At 40.8% G+C, this 20,479-nt stretch overlaps 1 protein-coding gene across 14 annotated transcripts; it reads right to left on the bottom strand.

Moving 5' to 3' along the window:
* Positions 1–794: 794 nt before the first annotated feature.
* On the bottom strand, positions 795–20,477 carry il10 (interleukin 10). Of its 14 annotated transcripts, none has more exons than XM_034287626.1 (9): positions 20,400–20,477; positions 20,064–20,167; positions 17,966–18,086; positions 9,048–9,110; positions 4,669–7,359; positions 3,273–3,332; positions 2,583–2,744; positions 2,122–2,184; positions 795–1,864 (listed from the first exon to the last, which is right to left on the bottom strand). In XM_034287626.1, exons 5-9 carry the CDS (start codon positions 4,837–4,839, stop codon positions 1,769–1,771), a joined length of 552 nt encoding a protein of 183 aa, XP_034143517.1. In that variant the 5' UTR covers positions 4,840–7,359; positions 9,048–9,110; positions 17,966–18,086; positions 20,064–20,167; positions 20,400–20,477; the 3' UTR covers positions 795–1,768. The 14 variants fall into 14 exon arrangements, with proteins under 14 accessions (XP_034143517.1, XP_019910418.1, XP_010872889.1 ...); XM_020054859.3 differs by having other exon boundaries at positions 4,669–5,291; positions 5,881–7,359; positions 20,064–20,426; XM_010874587.4 differs by having other exon boundaries at positions 4,669–5,254; positions 5,881–7,359; positions 20,064–20,426.
* Between the last annotated feature and the right edge of the window lie 2 nt (positions 20,478–20,479).

The raw sequence follows: 20,479 nt of genomic DNA, 5'->3' as shown, positions 1-20,479 counted from the left end.
CTTTAAATTTAAACTTTAATTTTAAAAAGTATGTTAATTTATCAGTGGAACAGTGGCAACTTGTGTATCGGGAGAGAACAGAGTTATTCCTTCAAACTATGTTTTTTGTTCACTGAAAAAATCATGTTTTTGTGGGGGATACACCCCACAGAAATGGGCTGTGTTCCCATTTTAGATTGTATGATCAGTGGACTATTGAATAATATAATAAAATATAGATTCACATTAAAAGATCCTTGACATTTCGCTGTTTAAATGAAGGACTAAAGTGAAAACTGTTCAAAAAGTATATAATTTATTTTAAAACTGTAGTATAGTAAAAAAATAAAAAAATATAAAACATTTGCAACATTACTGGTTTAAAAATGGTTAAATAACAACATTGGTTTAAACATGGTTAAATAAAAAGAAAATAAACAATCTACCTCACTAACATATAGAAACACCTGAGAATGGCTTACTAAACAAACATTCCAAGAGGATATTTATAAGTACTGAACAATAAAGGCACCAATAGATTAATTAAACATTAATCTGTGGGTCAGGATGAGAGCAGCAGGCTGATGTTGATATGCTGATAATATACATTAAAGTGATCATAAAAATGTTATTTCTGCCATCTTTGTTGGGTTCTGCCACTCCAGCTGTTAGATAGCTGGTCGCATGTAGCAGTGGTTCCCAACTACGGTCCTCAAGTACCCCCAACAGTACACATTTTCATTGTAGCCCAAGCCAAGCACAGCTGATTCAACTTGTCCACTAATTATCAGGCTCTCATTGAGTTGAATTGGGTGTGCTTGTCCAGGGCTACAACAAAAATGTGTGCTGTTGGGGGTATTCGAGGACCGGAGTTGGGAACCACTGGCATGTAGGGACTTCATTAGTCTTCAATACAAAATAAACACATTCACATTGTCTAATAAATACTTAGTACAAACATCATGGTGATATATTCCACAGCATCACAGACATATATAATTTGAGTCAATACTGATATTGGTAATAAATATAGGCTACATTTAAAAGTTACAATGCACTAGTAACATAATCATGTCTAATAAAGCAATGACTGCAGACCAGTCCACGAGACACCACGGTGTTGGACAGTATATATAAAACAGGGGCCTGTCTACACCATCTCAGTTTTTACACATTCATCACAAAATTGCTTTCGGTAGTACAATAATCCTACATCCACAGAAGCACGTGCCTGCAGTGCTTTGAGTTAATATAACTCATTAATAAGAACCATACTGATGATTCATCTGAGGCAAAATGTGGTTCAGAACCAAAGAGAGAGAAGAGGGCTTGTTTGACATTAACGGCACAGCAGTCTGTGATTCAACTTGAACCATAAATAACTACAATAATGATATAACTCACAATACAGTAACAATGCAAAACACATGTTCTGCTCTTCAACAAAGTCAAGAATTCCAGGTATTTCAAAGTTATAGGTTAAAGGTTAGTGGCAAGAGGTTAAGGCTGGACCCAGGGCAGATGCAAAAGGTTCAGCCAGTCATCAAATGTTGCTGGTATTGAATCCACAAGCTGACAATTTTAAAGACTAACATTAATGAGCCCTTGAGCAAGTCATTTAACCCTAATAGTTCCTGTTAGTAGCTCTGGATGAAATGTAATGTAGAGGGGAGTGGCCAGCCCGATCATTTACATTGCATTTGAGTTAATTAGCAGACACTGATGCAGCTCTCTGTCTCTCCAGCTCCGCCTCTGCTTCTTTCTGATTGGTCCACTCAGGGATGAGAGGTCACTGTTTGCGTCTCTTGGACACCAGGTACTCTTCAATGTAGTTGAAGAGCAGGTCAAGCTCTCCCATAGCCTTATACAGGCCATTTGCCTCCATCTGAACACACAGAACACACAATCACATTAGAAGAACCACACACACGTACAAGCATATGAGTAAAGACAGACACACAATCACATTAGAAGAACCACACACATGTACAAGCATATGAGTAAAGACAGACACACAATCACATTAGAAGAACCACACACAAGCATACAAGCATTTGAACACAGACAGACACACAATCACATTAGAAGAAGCACACACACACATCCAAGCATTTGAATACAGACAGACGCACAGTTTCTCACCTTCTTATATGAAGAGATTAACTCCTGTATGTCAAAAGGTTTCTTACAGGAGAAATAGTTCCTCTGTAGAGAGAGGGAAGGAGGAGGAAAATGAAAGATAGAGATTAGTACTGTGTTCGTAGTACACTGTCACACCACTAGTTGCAGAATTAGTTGCAAACTGTTGGCAGCTACTACAGAGTTGTTGAAACAAACATATCTCTGTCAGTTTCTGTGTAGCGTGGGAGAGTTGTGGATAAAAGTTAGCTAATGTACCCTAGCCAGTATTACATGCTTGGGTTTGAACACTTGTCGCTCCCAAACTCTAATGTTTCCAGGAAGGGAGACTGGCTTGGCCACAAAATAAATTATATGAAACACCACCTAAGCAAATATAATTTCAGCGACACCCTGTGACCTCAGCTAGACACTTTTACAACACACTTACAACATCTCGTACAGTTTTGAACCAAGCTACTTACGCATTGGATCATCTCCTTCTTCAGCTCGTGAAAGATGTTTCCGATTGAGTCGATTGGAGATTTTAGGTCGTTATGCGTTTGGTTGTTGTTCACAGCTGTGGGTAGAACTGTGTCGAGGTAGAACTTGAGGATCCTGTCTATGGCGTGACAACCGAAAGGGCTCTGAAGAGGAAGTAAAGACGTTTTTAACACACTGAAAGAATAACGCTTTTCAGTCTTAACCCAGCCACCGGAAAAGTGGAGTAACTGCATTGACAATGCTGAAACTATAATTGACTCAAATTAACCTTAACAGCCCTTCAGTAAACCTAAATTACCCCAACTCAAGATGAGCACACAGTGGAAGTTCATCTAAAAAAGACATGTAATATCTGTAAACCTAGGACAGTTTTCATAATAGCTTCTAAATATTCAAGCATCAATGAGTGATGGTCTTCACCTCAACCAGCTACAATGTTTCAGGTGGAAGACATAGCCAGTATCCCAACCAGCTACAATGTTTCAGGTGGAAGACATAGCCAGTATCCCAACCAGCTACAATGTTTCAGGTGGAAGACATAGCCAGTATCCCAACCAGCTACAATGTTTCAGGTGGAAGACATAGCCAGTATCCCAACCAGCTACAATGTTTCAGGTGGAAGACATATTCTGAAGTGTTACAGTAATTTAATGGAGACAGTTTGAACTCACCATGAAGTTGTGTAGAAGGCTTTCATCTAGCAGAGCCGTCTCCAGAGCATCATTGGCCTCCTGAGAACAACACAGAGAAAGTTTAGTCTCTGTGGTGTCGTATCTGTTTTACATCAAATCAAGCATTTGTTGGCCACGTGCGCAGGACACAGTGGGCGTGCATGAAGAAGTTATGTAATTCTGAAAGGTAATGAGAAGAACGTTTTAGGTTTTAAATCTGTTAGCCCCAAGGTTTCCTGATGAATTGTATAATGGGATATTTCATATGGGAGCAGATTAACTTTAAATGCTCCTATCTGGATAAAGCATTCCTGCAGATTTGAAAACATAATTCACTTTAAGATTCGGGGTCACTTCTGCTTTGATCATCTCTGATATAGAGTAGGGTATCATGAGAACCTTGTTATTTTATCATTCTTTTGATCTTTATTGAAACAGGGAACTGAGCCATGCCAGTATAGTATGGTGTATACTGTCATTCTACCATTAGACTGGGTTCTTACACTAACACCTGTATTTTCCTTTCAGCGTTGACTTAGCAGATATCTGCTTTTTTGAGGTCCCTAGTATTTAGAAAGCACTTAAGTACTATAGTTTTTTCTATCATGGTACATGATATTATGGTACATTATAGTGCAGTATTTTAAAGTGTTTTTATTAGTATATTGAAGTATTGTAAAGTCAAATAGTACAGTTCAGTGGAGTGAAAACATACACTGTTGTATAATCTGTTAATAACAACACAGAAATAAGTTAATTATAGTACAGTATAATATAGTATTGTAAAGTAATTTAGGTCAGTGTTAAGCAATTTGTTATTTGTATTTTTTATACTTTTTTACCAGGTAAGATAACTGTGAACTCCTCTACAAACAACAACATGGGAATAATTAGGGAGAACTGCTTTGCTCCAGGACAGAAAAACAAGATATTTTCCTTGTTGTCTCTGGGATTCCAACTAGCAACCTTAGGTTGCTGGTCAAATGCTCTAACTGCGGGGCAAATGCTGGGCTACTGCTGGATTAATGCTGGGCTAATGATGGGCTAATGATGGGCTAATCCTTGTTTAATGCTGGGCTAATGCTGGACTACTGCTGGACTAAGAATAAATGTAGTACAGTATAGTATAATACATTATAGTAAAACAATATAGTATTGTATATTCAAACAGTATAGTATATTACAGTGAAGTTGTACAATACTGTATAGTAAAGTATTATAGTACATTATAAAGTAGTACTTTACATTATAGTGATATAATATACCATGGAATATTATAGAAGTACGATAAAGTTAAGTTGTATAGTCTAGTATAATATTGTAGTGTGTAGTATTGTAGAGTGTAGTATATGACATCAGAGTATTAAATTAGTAATCTATAGTATTGAGTACTTACATAGTAGTCTCGGATATTGGAATAGGCAGTGCGGAGCTCCTTTAAACGGACAGGGAAGCCCTCGATGAAGGAGCAGCAGCGGTTAGAGCACGTCACAGCTCTGCTCTGGGCATGCTCACACCATAACACAGCAACCAGCGTCAGGAACAGGAGGACAGAGAGGCGAGACATCCTGGATTACACTACAACACACTCTAAAAAATTATACTGGAGTCTAATGCAGGTTCAGGTCTTCTGCTTCTGGTAGTGGCTTTGTCTTGTTAAAGAGTCTAATGTTTCTGGTTGTCTTCTGGTTATCTTCTGGTTGTCTTCTGGTTATCTTCTGCTTGTCTTCAGCTGCAGGCTGGAGAACCTGTGTACTTTCTGTTCTTGAGCCCAGATGATTTATACCTCACCCTGACAAGCTTCTCACCTATTTTGCAAAGACGTGTGTTCTGTCATGGGGGAGGAGCAGAGGGAGTGAGTTCCTGGCAACACCAGGGTTAACTAATCATAACTCACTTTGGGGTTCATGATGCAACGCGTTATGTCATGAAGGTCTATTACGTTGGGGAAACTTTTAAGCTGCTTGTCCCTCCATCCACGTCTTCAAGGTAGTGGAGGGGAACAGAGAGAAGGGATTCCTGGTAAAGATTATACAGATTGATCTAAATATACATCAAACATGATTCAGATAAAGACAATGAGTCTTATTTCTGCTTTCTATATTTTTCCCTGTTTTTCCAAATCATGATTTCACAATGTCATTCTGCAGGTCAGGCACTTATTGGTTATATCTTCATATCAGCCAATATTCATTAATCCTGCAATAATTAAATTCAGACAATCTTGTCTCCTTAAGGCGCTTTATTTAACTTAATTAAATACATACTGTCACTTAGTTGCAAATGTTTTGTTGATAATGACCTAGTCTCACTGTTTCTCAATGAACATTTATTTTTGTAATAAATACTGTAATCTCCTTTAAAGTTTGGTTAGGACAGTAGAAGTATATTTCAGGTGCACCTTCCATGTGAATGCTTGCATTGATTCAAACAGACAAGGGTTGTTTGAGAGTTGGTTAATGCCAGGGCAAAACCGAGGATGTGCAAGAGTTGGGGTCCCCAGGACTGAGGATGAGAAATGCTTCTTTATTTGAAGGGATAAAAAATGACACTTTTCCCCAAATAGGGTTTAAAAAGGAGACAATGAACAATATGACTCATCAATTACCCATAGTTGATTTGTGGCCGGTTTCAGGTGAACCTCTGGGTTTGACTATGAAAAGAATGCATATGATGAGCTAGCTGTCTGTGGTCTCTGGGTAACTGTCTGGGACAAGGGACTCGATGTATATGAAAGAGATATGAGAAAGAGACATGAGACAAAGCGAGAATATAGAGATGAGAGACTGCTGTAGTAGAAAGATGACAGATGAGATATATAATATATTTTAGATGTGTTGTATATACTTAAACAAATTCAATTAATAAAACACAAAGTAGATCATTTTCACAATATTTAAATATTATTTTTCCTCTTGGACTTCTCTATATCTTTCCTTCTCTCCATGTTTTCTATTCAAGATTTACTGAGAGCCGGTTGTGTTCTGACTGTGTTCTTCGCACCCCAAACTCCCATCTGTCTTCAAAGGTCATGGCTTCATTTGTTACCATCTCTGGATCACCTGCATTCTGAACACAGCTGTTATCCTGCCCATCACCTCCTCAGGCCTCTCCTGCCCATCAACTCCTCATACCTCTGCTGCCCATCACCTCCTCGGACCTTTGCTGCCCATCACCTCCTCGGACCTCTGCTGTCCATCACCTCCTCAGGCCTCTCCTGCCCATCACCTCCTCATACCTCTGCTGCCCATCACCTCCTCGGACCTCTGCTGCGCATCACCTCCTCGGACCTCTGCTGCGCATCACCTCCTCGGACCTCTGCTGCCCATCACCTCCTCGGACCTCTGCTGCCAATCACCTCCTCATACCTCTGCTGCCCATCACCTCCTCTGACCTCTGCTGTCCATCAACTCCTCGGACCTCTGCTGCGTATCACCTCCTCGGACCTCTGCTGCCCATCACCTCCTCGGACCTCTGCTGCCAATCACCTCCTCGGACCTCTGCTGTCCATCACCTCCTCGGACCTCTGCGGCACATCACCTCCTCATACCTCTGCTGCCCATCACCTCCTCGGACATCTGCTGCGCATCACCTCCTCGGACCTCTGCTGCCAATCACCTCCTCGGACCTCTGCTGTCCATCACCTCCTCGGACCTCTGCTGCGCATCACCTCCTCGGACCTCTGCCGCCCTTCACCTCCTCGGACCTCTGCTGCCCATCACCTCCTCGGACCTCTGCGGCCCTTCACCTCCTCGGACCTCTGCTGCCCATCACCTCCTCGGACCTCTGCGGCCCTTCACCTCCTCGGACCTCTGCTGCGCATCACCTCCTCGGACCTCTGCTGCCAATCACCTCCTCGGACCTCTGCGGCCCATCACCTCCTCGGACCTCTGCTGCCCATCACCTCCTCATACTGATATTCTGCTGCCCATCACCTCCTCATACTGATATTCTGCTGCCCATCACCTCCTCATACTGATATTCTGCTGCCCATCACCTCCTCATACTGATATTCTGCTGCCCATCACCTCCTCATACTGATATTCTGCTGCCCATCACCTCCTCATACTGATATTCTGCTTCCCTGCTGACAATGTACAGTATATCACAGTAGCAGCGTTGGTACCATCATCAATAGCATGCTGAGGTTTTCCCAAACTGTTTGTTCAAAACTCCAAACTGATCACACCTGTAACCCACAAGATCTTGCATTCAAAAGAGATGTTGCTTTCATTTGGTCTGCAAACGTTTCCCCGCTAGATCATTGACTCACCATTACATTTAAGGTGAACTATAATCAAGTCAATAAAACGCAACACAAAGCGAACATCTCTGTTTAGTCACTGTAACAATCAATTAGTCTCAAACAATGGAAGACATGTTTAAAAAAAGACCTCTACATTGCCTGTGTACAATACAGTACAGGATGGCAATCATAAACAGGACATGACTGCCATCCACAGCAGTACCACAACTGGTAACCATCTAACCATCTAACCATGTGAACACTGACAATGTCTTTCATCATGGAACATGAGCATGTGCAAGGCAGAGGAGTACATCAGAGAGCCCCCGAACAGGGTCAAAACCACAGACTGAGTGGCTGTGAACTAGCACAACTAAATCCATGTTGATGAGGCAGGCCTCCACCTGGCCAAAACTCCACACAGTGTTTGGCATAGTTTGTTGTACTCAGCCAATGTCAGATGTGCTTAGAGTTTTGAAAAAAGGGCTTTTTTGATGATCTGTTTTGTTTTCTAAGAGTGGTGAAATATTGTAACATACCTGTGTAAATAGTACCAAAGCGACTAAAATAAACTGTAATTCCCCCTGAAGTAAGACTTTCATTAGATGTACATTAATTTCTTATCAGTTCTTACTGAGAGGTTCAGACTGGTTCTCTTTCCAAACACACATACACACACACACACACACACACACACACACATTGACAAAGTCTTCACGCTGTCTCTCTTACCTAAACTTCTTGCTTTTAAACCACAGTACATTGGTACATGACGTTCTGTTATCATCTTCTTAGGTTTCACATCTTCCTTACATGTGTGATTCAGTTCATCGTTTTCCCTCAGCCCAATGTGTCAGGGTATGCATGAATATACAATTAGGTGTTTGCTTCAGTGTTTCTGTGTATTTCTGCATATGCGTTTATGTGTTAGTGTGTATGCGCATGTTTGTGGGTGTATTTGTGTGTGGGTGTATGCATATCTGTATGCATGCATTTTTGAGTGTGTGTGTGTGTATGTGTGTGTTTGTGCGTGTGTTTGCGTGTGTGTTTTCATGTAGGTGTTTGTGTATTTGTGTGTTTGCGCATGTGCGTGTTTGTGCGTTTGAATTTAAGCATGTGTTTGCGTATGTGTGTGTTTGCGTATGTGTGTGTTTGTGTATGTGTGTGTTTGCGTATGTGTGTGTTTGCGTATGTGTGTGTTTGCGTATGTGTGTGTATGTGTATTTATGCATGTGTTTATAGGATGACTAACCACACAGTGGCATGATTACTGGAACAACTGGATATCAGCTGTTTATCATTCATGATGTGATTCATTATCACATTATTTACAGATTATTCTAGATTAACATGACATCCGTGGTGTTTACCATGAATGAGATTTCTGAGGATTGCAGGGTGCTAATCGATGTGTCTTCAGTGTAATCATGGCCTGCGTACAGTCAATTCTATATTTATATTAGTGTGTGTGTAACATCAGGGCCATAACTCCTGTTAACCCCTCACAGCGCTGTGATTAGGGAACTTACAGTGTTGCAGTGGAAAGCTTCCAAGGTGGAGCCCAATCTGATGTGACCAACAGAAGTACAATCCTAAATGTCAGTGAGAGAGGGAGAGTAAAGAGAGGGAAAAGGAGAGATAGATTGGGTGAGGAGGGGGAGGAGAGAGGAGAGAGGAAGGGGAGAGCTTGAGGGAGTAGTTTCTGTTGGGCAACAGTTTCGCTTGATATCAATCATGAGGAACATTTGATATGTTCTTCATTTTCTGTACAACCCCTCCCCCACCATAAAAATAAACAATTGTTTCCTATTATAAAATCCTGTATGAACCCTGCCGATTACTGGTTATTGGCACCCAGATGGACAGCCCCAGGTCCCTGATGTGGTATCCTAAAATGCTGAATCATGTTCCATTTACTGCAGAAAGAAAACATGTAAATAGCCTATTTGGCATAATTTAGACATTGACTGTTGAAACTGGCAGTTAGGGGACAAGAACAAAATTAGAACCCAGGACTATTTAAAGGACTGTGCAAGCTGGTCTATTTTCTAAATGACGGACGCAAAATAAATGCATGTACTAGTATAACAGAGAACTATACACATTATTCCAATTTATTTTTATGTGGATTTCTTTTGACTCTTTTTGTACTGTTTGAATTTGTGTGAAGATCAGTCACAATTATTGATTTACGGCCCCACTGAACATGGAGAAACATTGATGTGATATAATATACACTAGCACAGCCAGAAGAGGACTGAGTCTGGTTCCTGTCTAGGTTTCTTCTTAATTTTTGGCCTACTATGGAGGATTTTCTGGCCACTGTGGATCAGTTGTTGTGGTTGTTGCTCTTTGGGGTTTCAGGCTAGGTATCTTTTAAAGCACAAAACTGCTGATGTAAAACTGGATTTTCTTTAACCATAAACTTGATTGATTTATTCTTTTGGATCATTTCTAGGCACTAAATGTTTATTATTTATTTTTATGTGTTCCCTCATTTTCTCCTCCAAATGTTTGATTATGGCTATGCCCAATTGTAGAAACGTATAGCATGTACTGAAGAGTTGAAGATCAAGACAAGGCACTCCAAACATAAAGATGCACATGCCATAGCAACCTTCCCTTGCTGGAATCCCAGGGTTAAATTGCAAGTTTGATATCAACCACTATTCATTGTGAACTGTAGCTAGTTATTAAATTCCATAACACATAAGCTAATTATTCATTGGAAAGTGATGACTGAACAAAATGTTACAAATAATTTCCCTTATAACAAAAACGACAAAAAAAACAAGGCCACAATGTACAGAGGAGTGACCTACACCTTTAAATTATAGATTTTAGTCTGTTGGGGCCCCAGGGAACCCCCTACTTCTTGACAGCAATTCAATTCCTGCAATTCTTCCATAGGTTGCAGACAGATATTTGAGCTTTTACATTTTATTTCCTACAGTTCTACACAGACTGACAAAATCAGTTGGGGCCCCTGAAGGTCAGGGCCCCTGGGCACATGCCCTGCATACCGGTCACTATTTGACCATGAGTTCTGTGACCTCCTGACCTTAACCCTGACCGATGCCCAAAACATGTACTTTTTTCGTAATCAAATAATTTACATTTCATTCATAATATTAATCAGCACAATTACGGTTATTTTCTTCATTTGTTTGTGTATATTGACCATAGAGTTGTGCTTGTAGCCAACTGTTTTATTTTTAAAGAAATGTAACAAGTCAAATAGATCTGTATAAATGCAGCACATTCTCTTAAAATTTGTGGAATTCCACTGAAATGAAACTGATCAATCAGCATTTCAGTTTTCATTGTGAGTTTCTGGGCTTGAGGTTGTCTAAACCACACTTATATAAGCCTTAATGTCATATTTTCCCATTGTTTGCCAACAGCACGACACTGCTGACTAAGCAAAGCTAAAGAACAACAGTTCAAATGACTCATGAAATAACGTGATTTCTGCAACATGTAGATTTCATTCATACTTTTCCCTTTGATCACATATTATATAACAGCAGATTAAGTGGCTGAGGAGTAATTTTTAGACTGGTGTTTTTCTCTATGTAGCCACTAGGGGGTTCACGGGGTCAACTGGAAGGCCTTCAATGTGATCACAAACTAAACCAGAGGGAAACCAGGGTGAGGAGAACAGGACAGACTGATTTCAGTAGGTTTGTGCAGCCTGGCAACCATTATCAGAACTACAAATCCATATTGTCTAACAACCATTATCAGAACTACAAATCCATATTGTCTAACAACCATTATCAGAACTAAAAATCCATATTGGTCTAACAACCATTATCAGAACTACAAATCCATATTGTCTAACAACCATTATCAGAACTACAAATTCATATTGGTCTAACAACCATTATCAGAACTACAAATCCATATTTTCTAACAACCATTACCAGAACTACAAATCCATATTGGTCTAACAACCATTATCAGAACTACAAATCCATATTTTCTAACAACCATTACCAGAACTACAAATCCATATTGTCTAAGGCCCAATCCCCATGTCCCCCCTAAACCCTAAGCCCTGAACCCTCCCAGACTAAACTGACGTCACCTGGTAAGTGGGTGCAAGAGGCTGCGAGGGTTTTAAATGCTGTAAATAGTAATGGGACAGCACTTTGTGACTTTATTATGTTACCTTGACGACGCTGAAGCATGTTGCACACTCTTGTGGGTTTTTGACGTTTTATTTTGTTTTTTACTTTCTTTGCGGCCAAGGCACTTAATAGACTGCCTGATTTACAAGTCTTGCAGGCTCTTTCCCAACAGAGTGGACGAGAGGTCAATAACAATCTATATTTGTCAGTAATCAGTGTTCCATTTTTTGTAAAAACAGCATTGTTAAGAAAATATTTAAATTAATAGTTGATTATACTAGGTGTGTAATAAGGTGATTACATTCCTCTGATTTCATGTGTTCTATGTGCCATCTCATATCCTTGTTAATGTAGGTTTAGTGTAGTTGTGTAGTTAACCGTTCTTCCTTCTCTTATAAGGCGGGTTTTCCAGGATTTTTCTCTCACATCTGGGCTTCCCCTGGTAACCCCTGTGTTACATGTCACAACGCTATGAACTGTGGGTAATTCCCTCAGGCAAAGTCTGCAGTAATGCAGACTTATGAAATGGGTGCTTAAAGGGCTCAAAATGTTAGCGAGAGAGCCCTTACACATTTGACGATTTGACAGAGGACAGCCCTAAGCCCTCACAGACAGTGGGACAGCCCTAAACCTCACAGACAGTGGGACAGCCCTAAACCCTCACAGACAGTGAGGCAGCCCTAAGCCCTCACAGACAGTGAGGCAGCCCTAAGCCCTCACAGACAGTGCTAAGCCCTCACAGACAGTGGGACAGCCCTAAGCCCTCACAGACAGTGGGACAGCCCTAAGCCCTCACAGACAGTGGGACAGCCCTAAGCCCTCACAGACAGTGGGACAGCCCTAAGCCTTCACAGACAGTGGGACAGCCCTAAGCCGTCACAGACAGTGGGACAGCCCTAAGCCCTCACAGACAGTGGGACATCCCTAAGCCGTCACAGACAGTGGGACAGCCCTAAGCCGTCACAGACAGTGGGACAGCCCTAAGCCGTCACAGACTTAGCAAGAACGTGCTTCAAAGTCTGAGTCTGTGAGTGTGGACATTGGGATTGGGCCAAACAGCCGAAAAAAGGGTGAGCAGCAGAAAATCCCAGTCATCTGCGATTCCATTACCTGCAATATTAGATATTTTAAAAAATCAGCAGGCGATCATGCATTGTTTACCAGAGGACGACAAAGAGTGCAATCTGAGGTTAGAGCTGGCAAAGTGTGAAACTGTCAAATACAGAGAGTTTGGAGATAATGTTATCCACAGTGGAACTAACAATGTTATGCTGAAACAGTCAGAGGATTCAAAACAGAGTTTGGTTTCAGTGTGTAAATTAGCTAGAAAGTAAAAATGGATAAAACACACACAACTGGCTGAAAAAAAAGAGTGGAACCTGTTGCAGGAGATGGAATGGTCTAGAATATTCCAGTGAGTCTATTCCATACAACATTACAGTGAGTCTGTTCTGTATAACATTCCAGTGAGTCTACTCCATATAACCAATCAATGTATTTATAAAGCCCTTTTTACATCAGCAGTTGTCATAAAGTGCTTTTACAAAAGACCTGGTCTTAAACCCCAAGGAGCAAACAACAGTAGTGTTGAATTTCAGTGGCTAGGAAAAACTCCCTAAGAATGCAGAATTTTAGGAAAATACCTAGAGCGGAACCAGGCTCAAAGGGGTGACCAGTCCTCTTCTGGCTGTGCCGGGTGAACATATTAAGAGTACTAATTGTAATAATTAATTAATGCATGTGGGAGTCTGGAGTCTATTTAAACCTAGTCCAGGTCGGAAGCATGACCAGATGGACAAGGACAGAGACAACAACGTCCTAGCCTAACAGGCAGCCAGTGAGAAGAGGCTAGTACTGGAGTAATGTGTTCAAATTGTTTTGTCCTAGTTAGGATTCTAGCAGCTGTGTGCAGCACTAATTGAAGTTTATTTATTGATTTATCAGGGTAACCGGAAAGAAGAGCATTGCAGTAATCTAATCTAGAAGTAACAAAAGCACAGATACATTTTGCTGCATCTGTTTTTGAAGATGTTTCGAAGATGAAAATTAGCAACTCTTGAGACATATTTTAAATATTCATCAAAGGAGAGGTCAGGGTCAAGGGTAACGCCGAGATTTCTTGCAGTTTTTGGGATACGACCATGCAGGTGTCAAAGTTCACAGTGAGATCTGCCAACAAAACTCTTTGTTTCTTGGGTCCTAAAATGATCATAACATTACAGTGAGTCTACTCTGTGTACCATTATCAGGGAGTCTACTTTGTATAACATCACATTATCAGTGAGGCTACTTTGTATAACATCACATTATCAGTGAGGCTACTTTGTATAACAACACATTATCAGTGAGTCTACTTTGTATAACATCACATTATCAGGGAGGCTACTTTGTATAACAACACATTATCAGAGAGTCTACTTTGTATAACATCACATTATAGTGAGTCTTTAATTTTATTTCTCTGCATCCAGTATGAAGGAAGTTAGAGTTAGTTTTGCAAGGTGTTCCAAAAGATTTGCACTCATTGCGGTAATGCCAGTTAGAAATTGCTCAAATGCTAGTTGGCAACTTCCTTCAAGCTGAAAGAGATAATCTTATTTTTCAGATAATATGTTATCTGAATCTGGGACAATAGAGTGTTTCTATGATAAAATCCCAAACTATAGATGAAGTTTAAAAACTCTGTCATTAGACCCATTTGAATTTACAAGCAAACTCTTTGGAGCGATACACAGGACCCAAAGAGCCCTGAAGATAAAACTGATGTTGGGATCCTTACAGAGACTGATAACCACAATGGGACACTGTGGTTTAACTGCTTCATTATTTTTCTGGCTCTATATAATATACATCCCTGTGTCCAAAAACATTGGGATGCAATTAATAACAGAATGCAATGATGTGCAAATAGTTTATTCCTATATTTAATTAAAGGGTACAAAGACAACATATCAAATGTTGAAAATGTGAAAGTTTTTTGCTTTTAGAAAAATACATGCCCATTTTGAATTTGATGCCAGCAACACATTTGAAAAAAGTTGGGACAGGGGCATGTTTACCACAGTGTTGCATCGCCTCTTCTTTTAACAATACTCGTTTGGGAACTGAAGAGACCAATTGCTCTAGTTCTGAAAGTTAAATGTTTTCCTATTCTTGCTGGATATATGATTTCAGCTGCTCAACAGTTCAGGGTCTCCTTTGTCATATTTTTCATTTCATAATGTACCAAATGTTATCAATGGATGGCAGGTCTGGACTCCAGGCGGGCCAGTTTAGCACCCAGACTCTTTTACTACTTTTAATACGTGGAGAATGTGGTTTGGCATTGTCTTACATCTGGTTTCTTCTTTGCATGGCTGAGTTTTAACATGCATTTGTGGATGTAGCGACATATTGTGTTCACAGACATATAAGTGTTCCTGAGCCCATACCAGTGATTTCCACTACAGAATCCTATCTGGTTTTAATGCAGTGCTGCCTGAGGGCCCGAAGATCACAGCCATCCAGTACTGGTTTTCGGCTTTGTTCCTTGCATACAGAGATTTCTTTGGATTCTCTGAATCCTTTAATTATATTATGTACCGTAGATGATGAGATCCCCAAAGTCTTTGCAGAGAAACATTATTCTTAAATTGTTGCACAATTTGTCTGCGCAGTCTTTCACAGAGTGGTGAACCCCTCCCCATCTTTTACTTATTCGGTCTGGGATGTTCTTTTTATACCCAATCATGTTACTGACTTGTTGCCAATAGACTCAGTGCACCAGCATAGTTTGTCTAGAAGTCTGTATTGCAGTTTCCGGTTTACTTACTAATACGCATCCGCATTAGTAAACACCTAAACTCACAACCAGATGAAAATAAAAAAGAAATGTAATGTACGTGACTCATTTAAGTTTCAAGGTACAAGTGGGGCATCATTTTAATCAGGTGAATGTCCTCTTTGTAATAAAATATGGCTTGCGCCATTCAATGATTTCAAACGCTTGACTAGAAATAGTCAGATAAGGCGATTTTTTATATACTTCCACATAACGCAGGTTTAAGCGCAATTAATACCATATAGGACCAGATGTTTACTTACTATGCCAGTTGTTATTTTTCAGTTTCGTTGTGAAATGAGGTACAGTAGTAAAATAAAAGAGGAAACCTGTTTTGGTGCTTTTTTGAGGCTATGGAATTTTAAGCTTCATTCAGGTTAGAAGAGGCTAAACGACGGTTCGTTTCAATTCACTTGCTATGGGGACGCGCTAGCGTTCCAGCTCAGCCAGCGTTCTTTTGCCGTTTTTGAGGCTAGGGTGAATTTTTATGCGTTCTATTGTCCTGCCTAATACTACACTAAAAAGGAACACATCGCTAACTAGCTTAGCACAGTAAACCCTTGTAGTTGTGCAGATAACTCGATACGTAGAGTTTGAATCCCTTGTTCTGCTTGCTTGTTGGAGCAGGGGACCAGGCATCAACAATTCGATGGACATCACTAATGCTTATTTTAGGCAAGTCTTGGAGACATCTACTAAAAACTGAAATTTTGGGCGACGCGGGTGATCGCCTTAAGTAAACCGGAAAATGATATGCCAACATCTGGCTAAAGCGGAACTTCGTCCATACGCTTGTGCACAGAGCCTATTGACCTCATTAGTTTTGAGATGTTCCACCAGTTTTTTTTTTTAGCATTACACAACTGTTCCAGTCTTTTGTTGCCCCTGTTCAGTGCAAAATCTGCTAAGTATCCTACAACTTTAATATTAATTTTAGAAATGGCTTGTCTGTGTGAGCAATTATGTGAACTACAAAACATACTGTGAGTTGACAGTATATGTGTAGGCAGGTCTGTAATAGGCTGGACTACACAGAATCTGGTTAACACTGCCATCTGCTAGTCATTGGATGGTACTGTCTTTCAAAATATCAAACCAGATTGAGTCACTCAGAGGTGTCAACACTCTGTACCTCCAATGACTAGCAGATGGCAGTAAATACTGTGTGCCTCATAGCAAGGAGAACGAATGTTCTACATCTCTGTCAGACTCCGCCGGCTCACTCAGGCAGCCTGGGTGCCTTTCAGCTCAATCGAGGTGTAAGGCTGAAGAGTGTGTTTCTTCCAGCGTATGTACAGGTGTCTGTTGTTTTGGCCCAAAACAAAGACAGTTGTTGCAAGCTATTCTTCAGAAGGTCAAACAGAAAGACACCATGCAAATCTGTCTTTGATAATCTGACTTTTGTACTTTTGTAGCTTTGTGAACTACAGCGTGTGTGTATTTTCTATCCCTGTTCCCCTCTCTCCCTGCCCAACAGCTAAAACCTTTTAATCTAGAGTCCCTTTCTGCCCAACAGCTAAAACCTTTTAATCTAGAGTCCCTTTCTGCCCAACAAATGCAGAGTTTCAGGTCACCGGAAGTATTTCAAACTGTTGATCTTGTGTCAACGAGGCCAATTCATATCCTGAGTGCTTCTTTCAGCGTGGCAAAAGGCTGAGAATATGTGGAAAGAGTTGAAAATTGCTTTTATCAAAGGTCGCAATCCAACAACCAAATACTTATGCAATCAATGAAGCAATTATTTTTACATATGTAAATAATTTAGAATTTCTTTTTCATTTGATTTTTCACTTTTACATTATGGAGTTTGTGTGGATCAGTGGCAAATACTCATAATTAAATCTATTTTGATTTCATGTTGTGACATAAAATGTGGAAATGTATTTTCATAAATAATACATAATCTTAAATTGATAATATGCGCATGCATACCTACTGTGTTCTATTTTTCAGTATTTTATATTGTATTTAATATTCAGATCTGGGATCAAATGCTACCCAGCACCACGAGTTCCTTTACTGCAATGTTCGTTGTCAAATTTCGACAAATAAATAATTTAGTAAAATATTTAAATAAAGAAATACTATATTATTATTACTAAAATTATTATTTGGTCTTTATTTTTGAAAGAAAATCAGATTAATAACAGTGCAATTGTGACGACTGCGCCCTCTGCTGCCTCTCCTCCCCCTGCAGCAGGCAGGGGAAATGATTAGAATGAGGACCAGGTGCGCTAAACAAGACAACAGGTGAAATGAACGAATGAGACGGGCGGTGGTGTTAGAAGACCGGTGACGTCATTAGGGCTAACATTAGGGCTAACGTAATCTCCCAACCAACAGAACCATAAGAAAATCTGGTGACCAGTATATTGGTTGCAAACGGTAATAAAACATGTTATAAAACTGGTTGTTTGGAGACTGGATGCAGAGCAGTTTATTGAATTGAACTGGTCTCAACATGTTTCTAAGTCCCTTTCAGGACCACGCCCACCTGCTCAACAGGAAGAGTCCGGGTGGTTCCAAACTCCTTCCATTTCACAGTAATGGAGACGACAGTGCTCCTGGAAACATTCAGCTCCTGGAAACGTTCAGCTCCTGGAAACGTTCAGCTCCTGGAAACGTTCAGCGCTTTAGCAACCTTTTTCATGCACTTCGCCAGAGATAAGTATGCCTTGACACTATTCTGAGACGTCTACAGAGTTCTTTTTGGACCTTTTTTGGGGGTTTTGCTCTGACACACTGCAAAGTGTGAGACCTTATATAGACATGAGTGTGCCTTAGAAACATGTTTTTGCACTGTCATTATGGGTTATTGTGTATGGACCAATGGCCAAAATAAAGGTAAACAATTAGAAATTAAGTCTATAATCCAACAAAATGTGGAGAAATTGAAGGGGTTTAAATAATTTCCAAAGGCACCTTCGCCAGGAACAAGGGCCTGACCGCCTTGGCATCACAGCTAAGAGAGCACTGGAAATCTTTATCTGGTTGGTTCTCACCAACAACACATCATCTTCTGGTATCCGTTTGAATGACTGGTGTTGGCCCTTTTCCTTCACTACTACAATGCGTTTGATTGAAGAAAGATTCTGAAATGCACTCTATCTTTGCTTCTTCAGTCTTCGTGGATGCATTATTTGGTTGGTTGAGTTAATGTGTAGCAGGTGAGTCCTTAGAATGGAAATAAAGAAGCGTTGTAGCTTCCAGTTGACAGCCTGAACATCTGTGATTTTGCTTATTCCATCACCCAAATCACTCAGCAAAAAGTGAATCTTTTGAAGGCACCTTTCGGTCTCCTCTCTCATCCACTGGGTGTTGTTGGCAATGAGGGGGAGCAGGTGGAGGTGGCTGCTGATTTTTCTGACATAACGAGAGTAACCTCTTCCCTTTTTAAACAGAGACTGGACTGGATCTCTGGTCCCAATCTGAACCTTCACCTGTCAATCAGACAATCAACCTATTATCTATGGAACTTTCTTTCTATCTATCTGTCTGTCTGTCGATATATACTTTATATACTGTAATTCTCTAATTGTTTCTAATTTCAATGTTTATTATGTATTGCAAAACATACAATTAGAATATAAGATTTAAAAATTCCAATGACTCCTGGTGGTATTGGAAAGTTAAGCAGATCCTGGGACAAGGCCATCCCTCCCACGCCATCCATGCCCATCAGCAGATCCTGGGACAAGGCCATCCCTCCCACGCCATCCATGCCCATCAGCAGATCCTGGGACAAGGCCATCCCTCCCACGCCATCCATGCCCATCAGCAGATCCTGGGACAAGGCCATCCCTCCCACGCCATCCATGCCCATCAGCAGATCCTGGGACAAGGCCATCCCTCCCACGCCATCCATGCCCATCAGCAGATCCTGGGACAAGGCCATCACTCCCACACTATCTAAGCCCTCCGGGCTGACAGAGCTCCTCAGACCCTGGGTGAACTGGACCTGCTCTGGGGCCCTGAGCTCTGTGGTTATGAAGTCATTTGTGCGTCTTGTGCTGTTCCACCTCAAGACCATCACAACCCTCTACTATATCCACTACAGAGCCAACAGGTCTGGGGACGATGTGGTCAACATGGCTCTTGACTTCATCTTCCAGTATCTGGACTCCCCTGGAACCCATGCCAGAATCCTGTTTGTGGACTTCAGTTCCGCATTCAACACCATCATTCCATAATTTCTCCAAGAAATGCTCTCCCAACTGGTTGTGCCAGAGTCCACATGTAGGTGGATCACAGCCTTCCTGTCCAACAGGAGGCAGCATGTGAGGCTGGGGAAGCACCTGTCCGACCCCCTGACCATCAGCTAGTCTGATGGAGACAAGCTCCCCTCAAGGCTGCATCCTGTCTCCCCTACTCTTCTCCCTGTACACCAACTGGAAAAATATATAACCCCTCCCCACATACACACACAACCCTCAACTGGATAAATCTTGCACCTTACAAATTTTTCAGTAATTAATGAATGCTCAGTCTACTGTTTTTATGCTCAGTCCTGTGTTCTTATTTCCCTTATTGCTTTTGTATAAATTGTTGCACCAACGGACCAGAACAAATTCCTTGATTGTTGTGAAACTTACCTGGCAATAAAACTCTTTCTGATTCTGATCTGCCCAAAATAATCCATTTAAAAGTCGTGGTGCCATGCCTTGCGGAGTATCACAAGTCCACTAGGTGGCGGTATCTGATGTTAGAATATTTCCACAGTTTAAAAAAGGAAGGAGTTGTTGCTGAATAATGCGTACTAATTATTAAAAAAAAACATTGGTTCTATCACAGAGTTTCTATAGCATGTTTAGCACTATTGTGGAAACGATCCTTGAAAATTGTAGTGAGCTGGTAATTCAACAAAATAATGTTTACCCCTTTAGAGTAATCAAATGAACAGAATCGAATCTGCTTATCTGAAAACCTACTGGTTTCTTGCCGTTCTGACGTTTCAGTTTACATCTTTCGCTCTTCCAGCCACTGATGCATCCTAGCTTGCTTCTCGTGC

Source organism: Esox lucius, chromosome 2, assembly GCF_011004845.1.
Source record: "Esox lucius isolate fEsoLuc1 chromosome 2, fEsoLuc1.pri, whole genome shotgun sequence".
In the NCBI taxonomy this organism is placed as follows: domain Eukaryota; kingdom Metazoa; phylum Chordata; class Actinopteri; order Esociformes; family Esocidae; genus Esox; species Esox lucius.
Note: the sequence above shows the minus strand (reverse complement) of the source record. Positions and strands in the feature narration are given on the sequence as shown.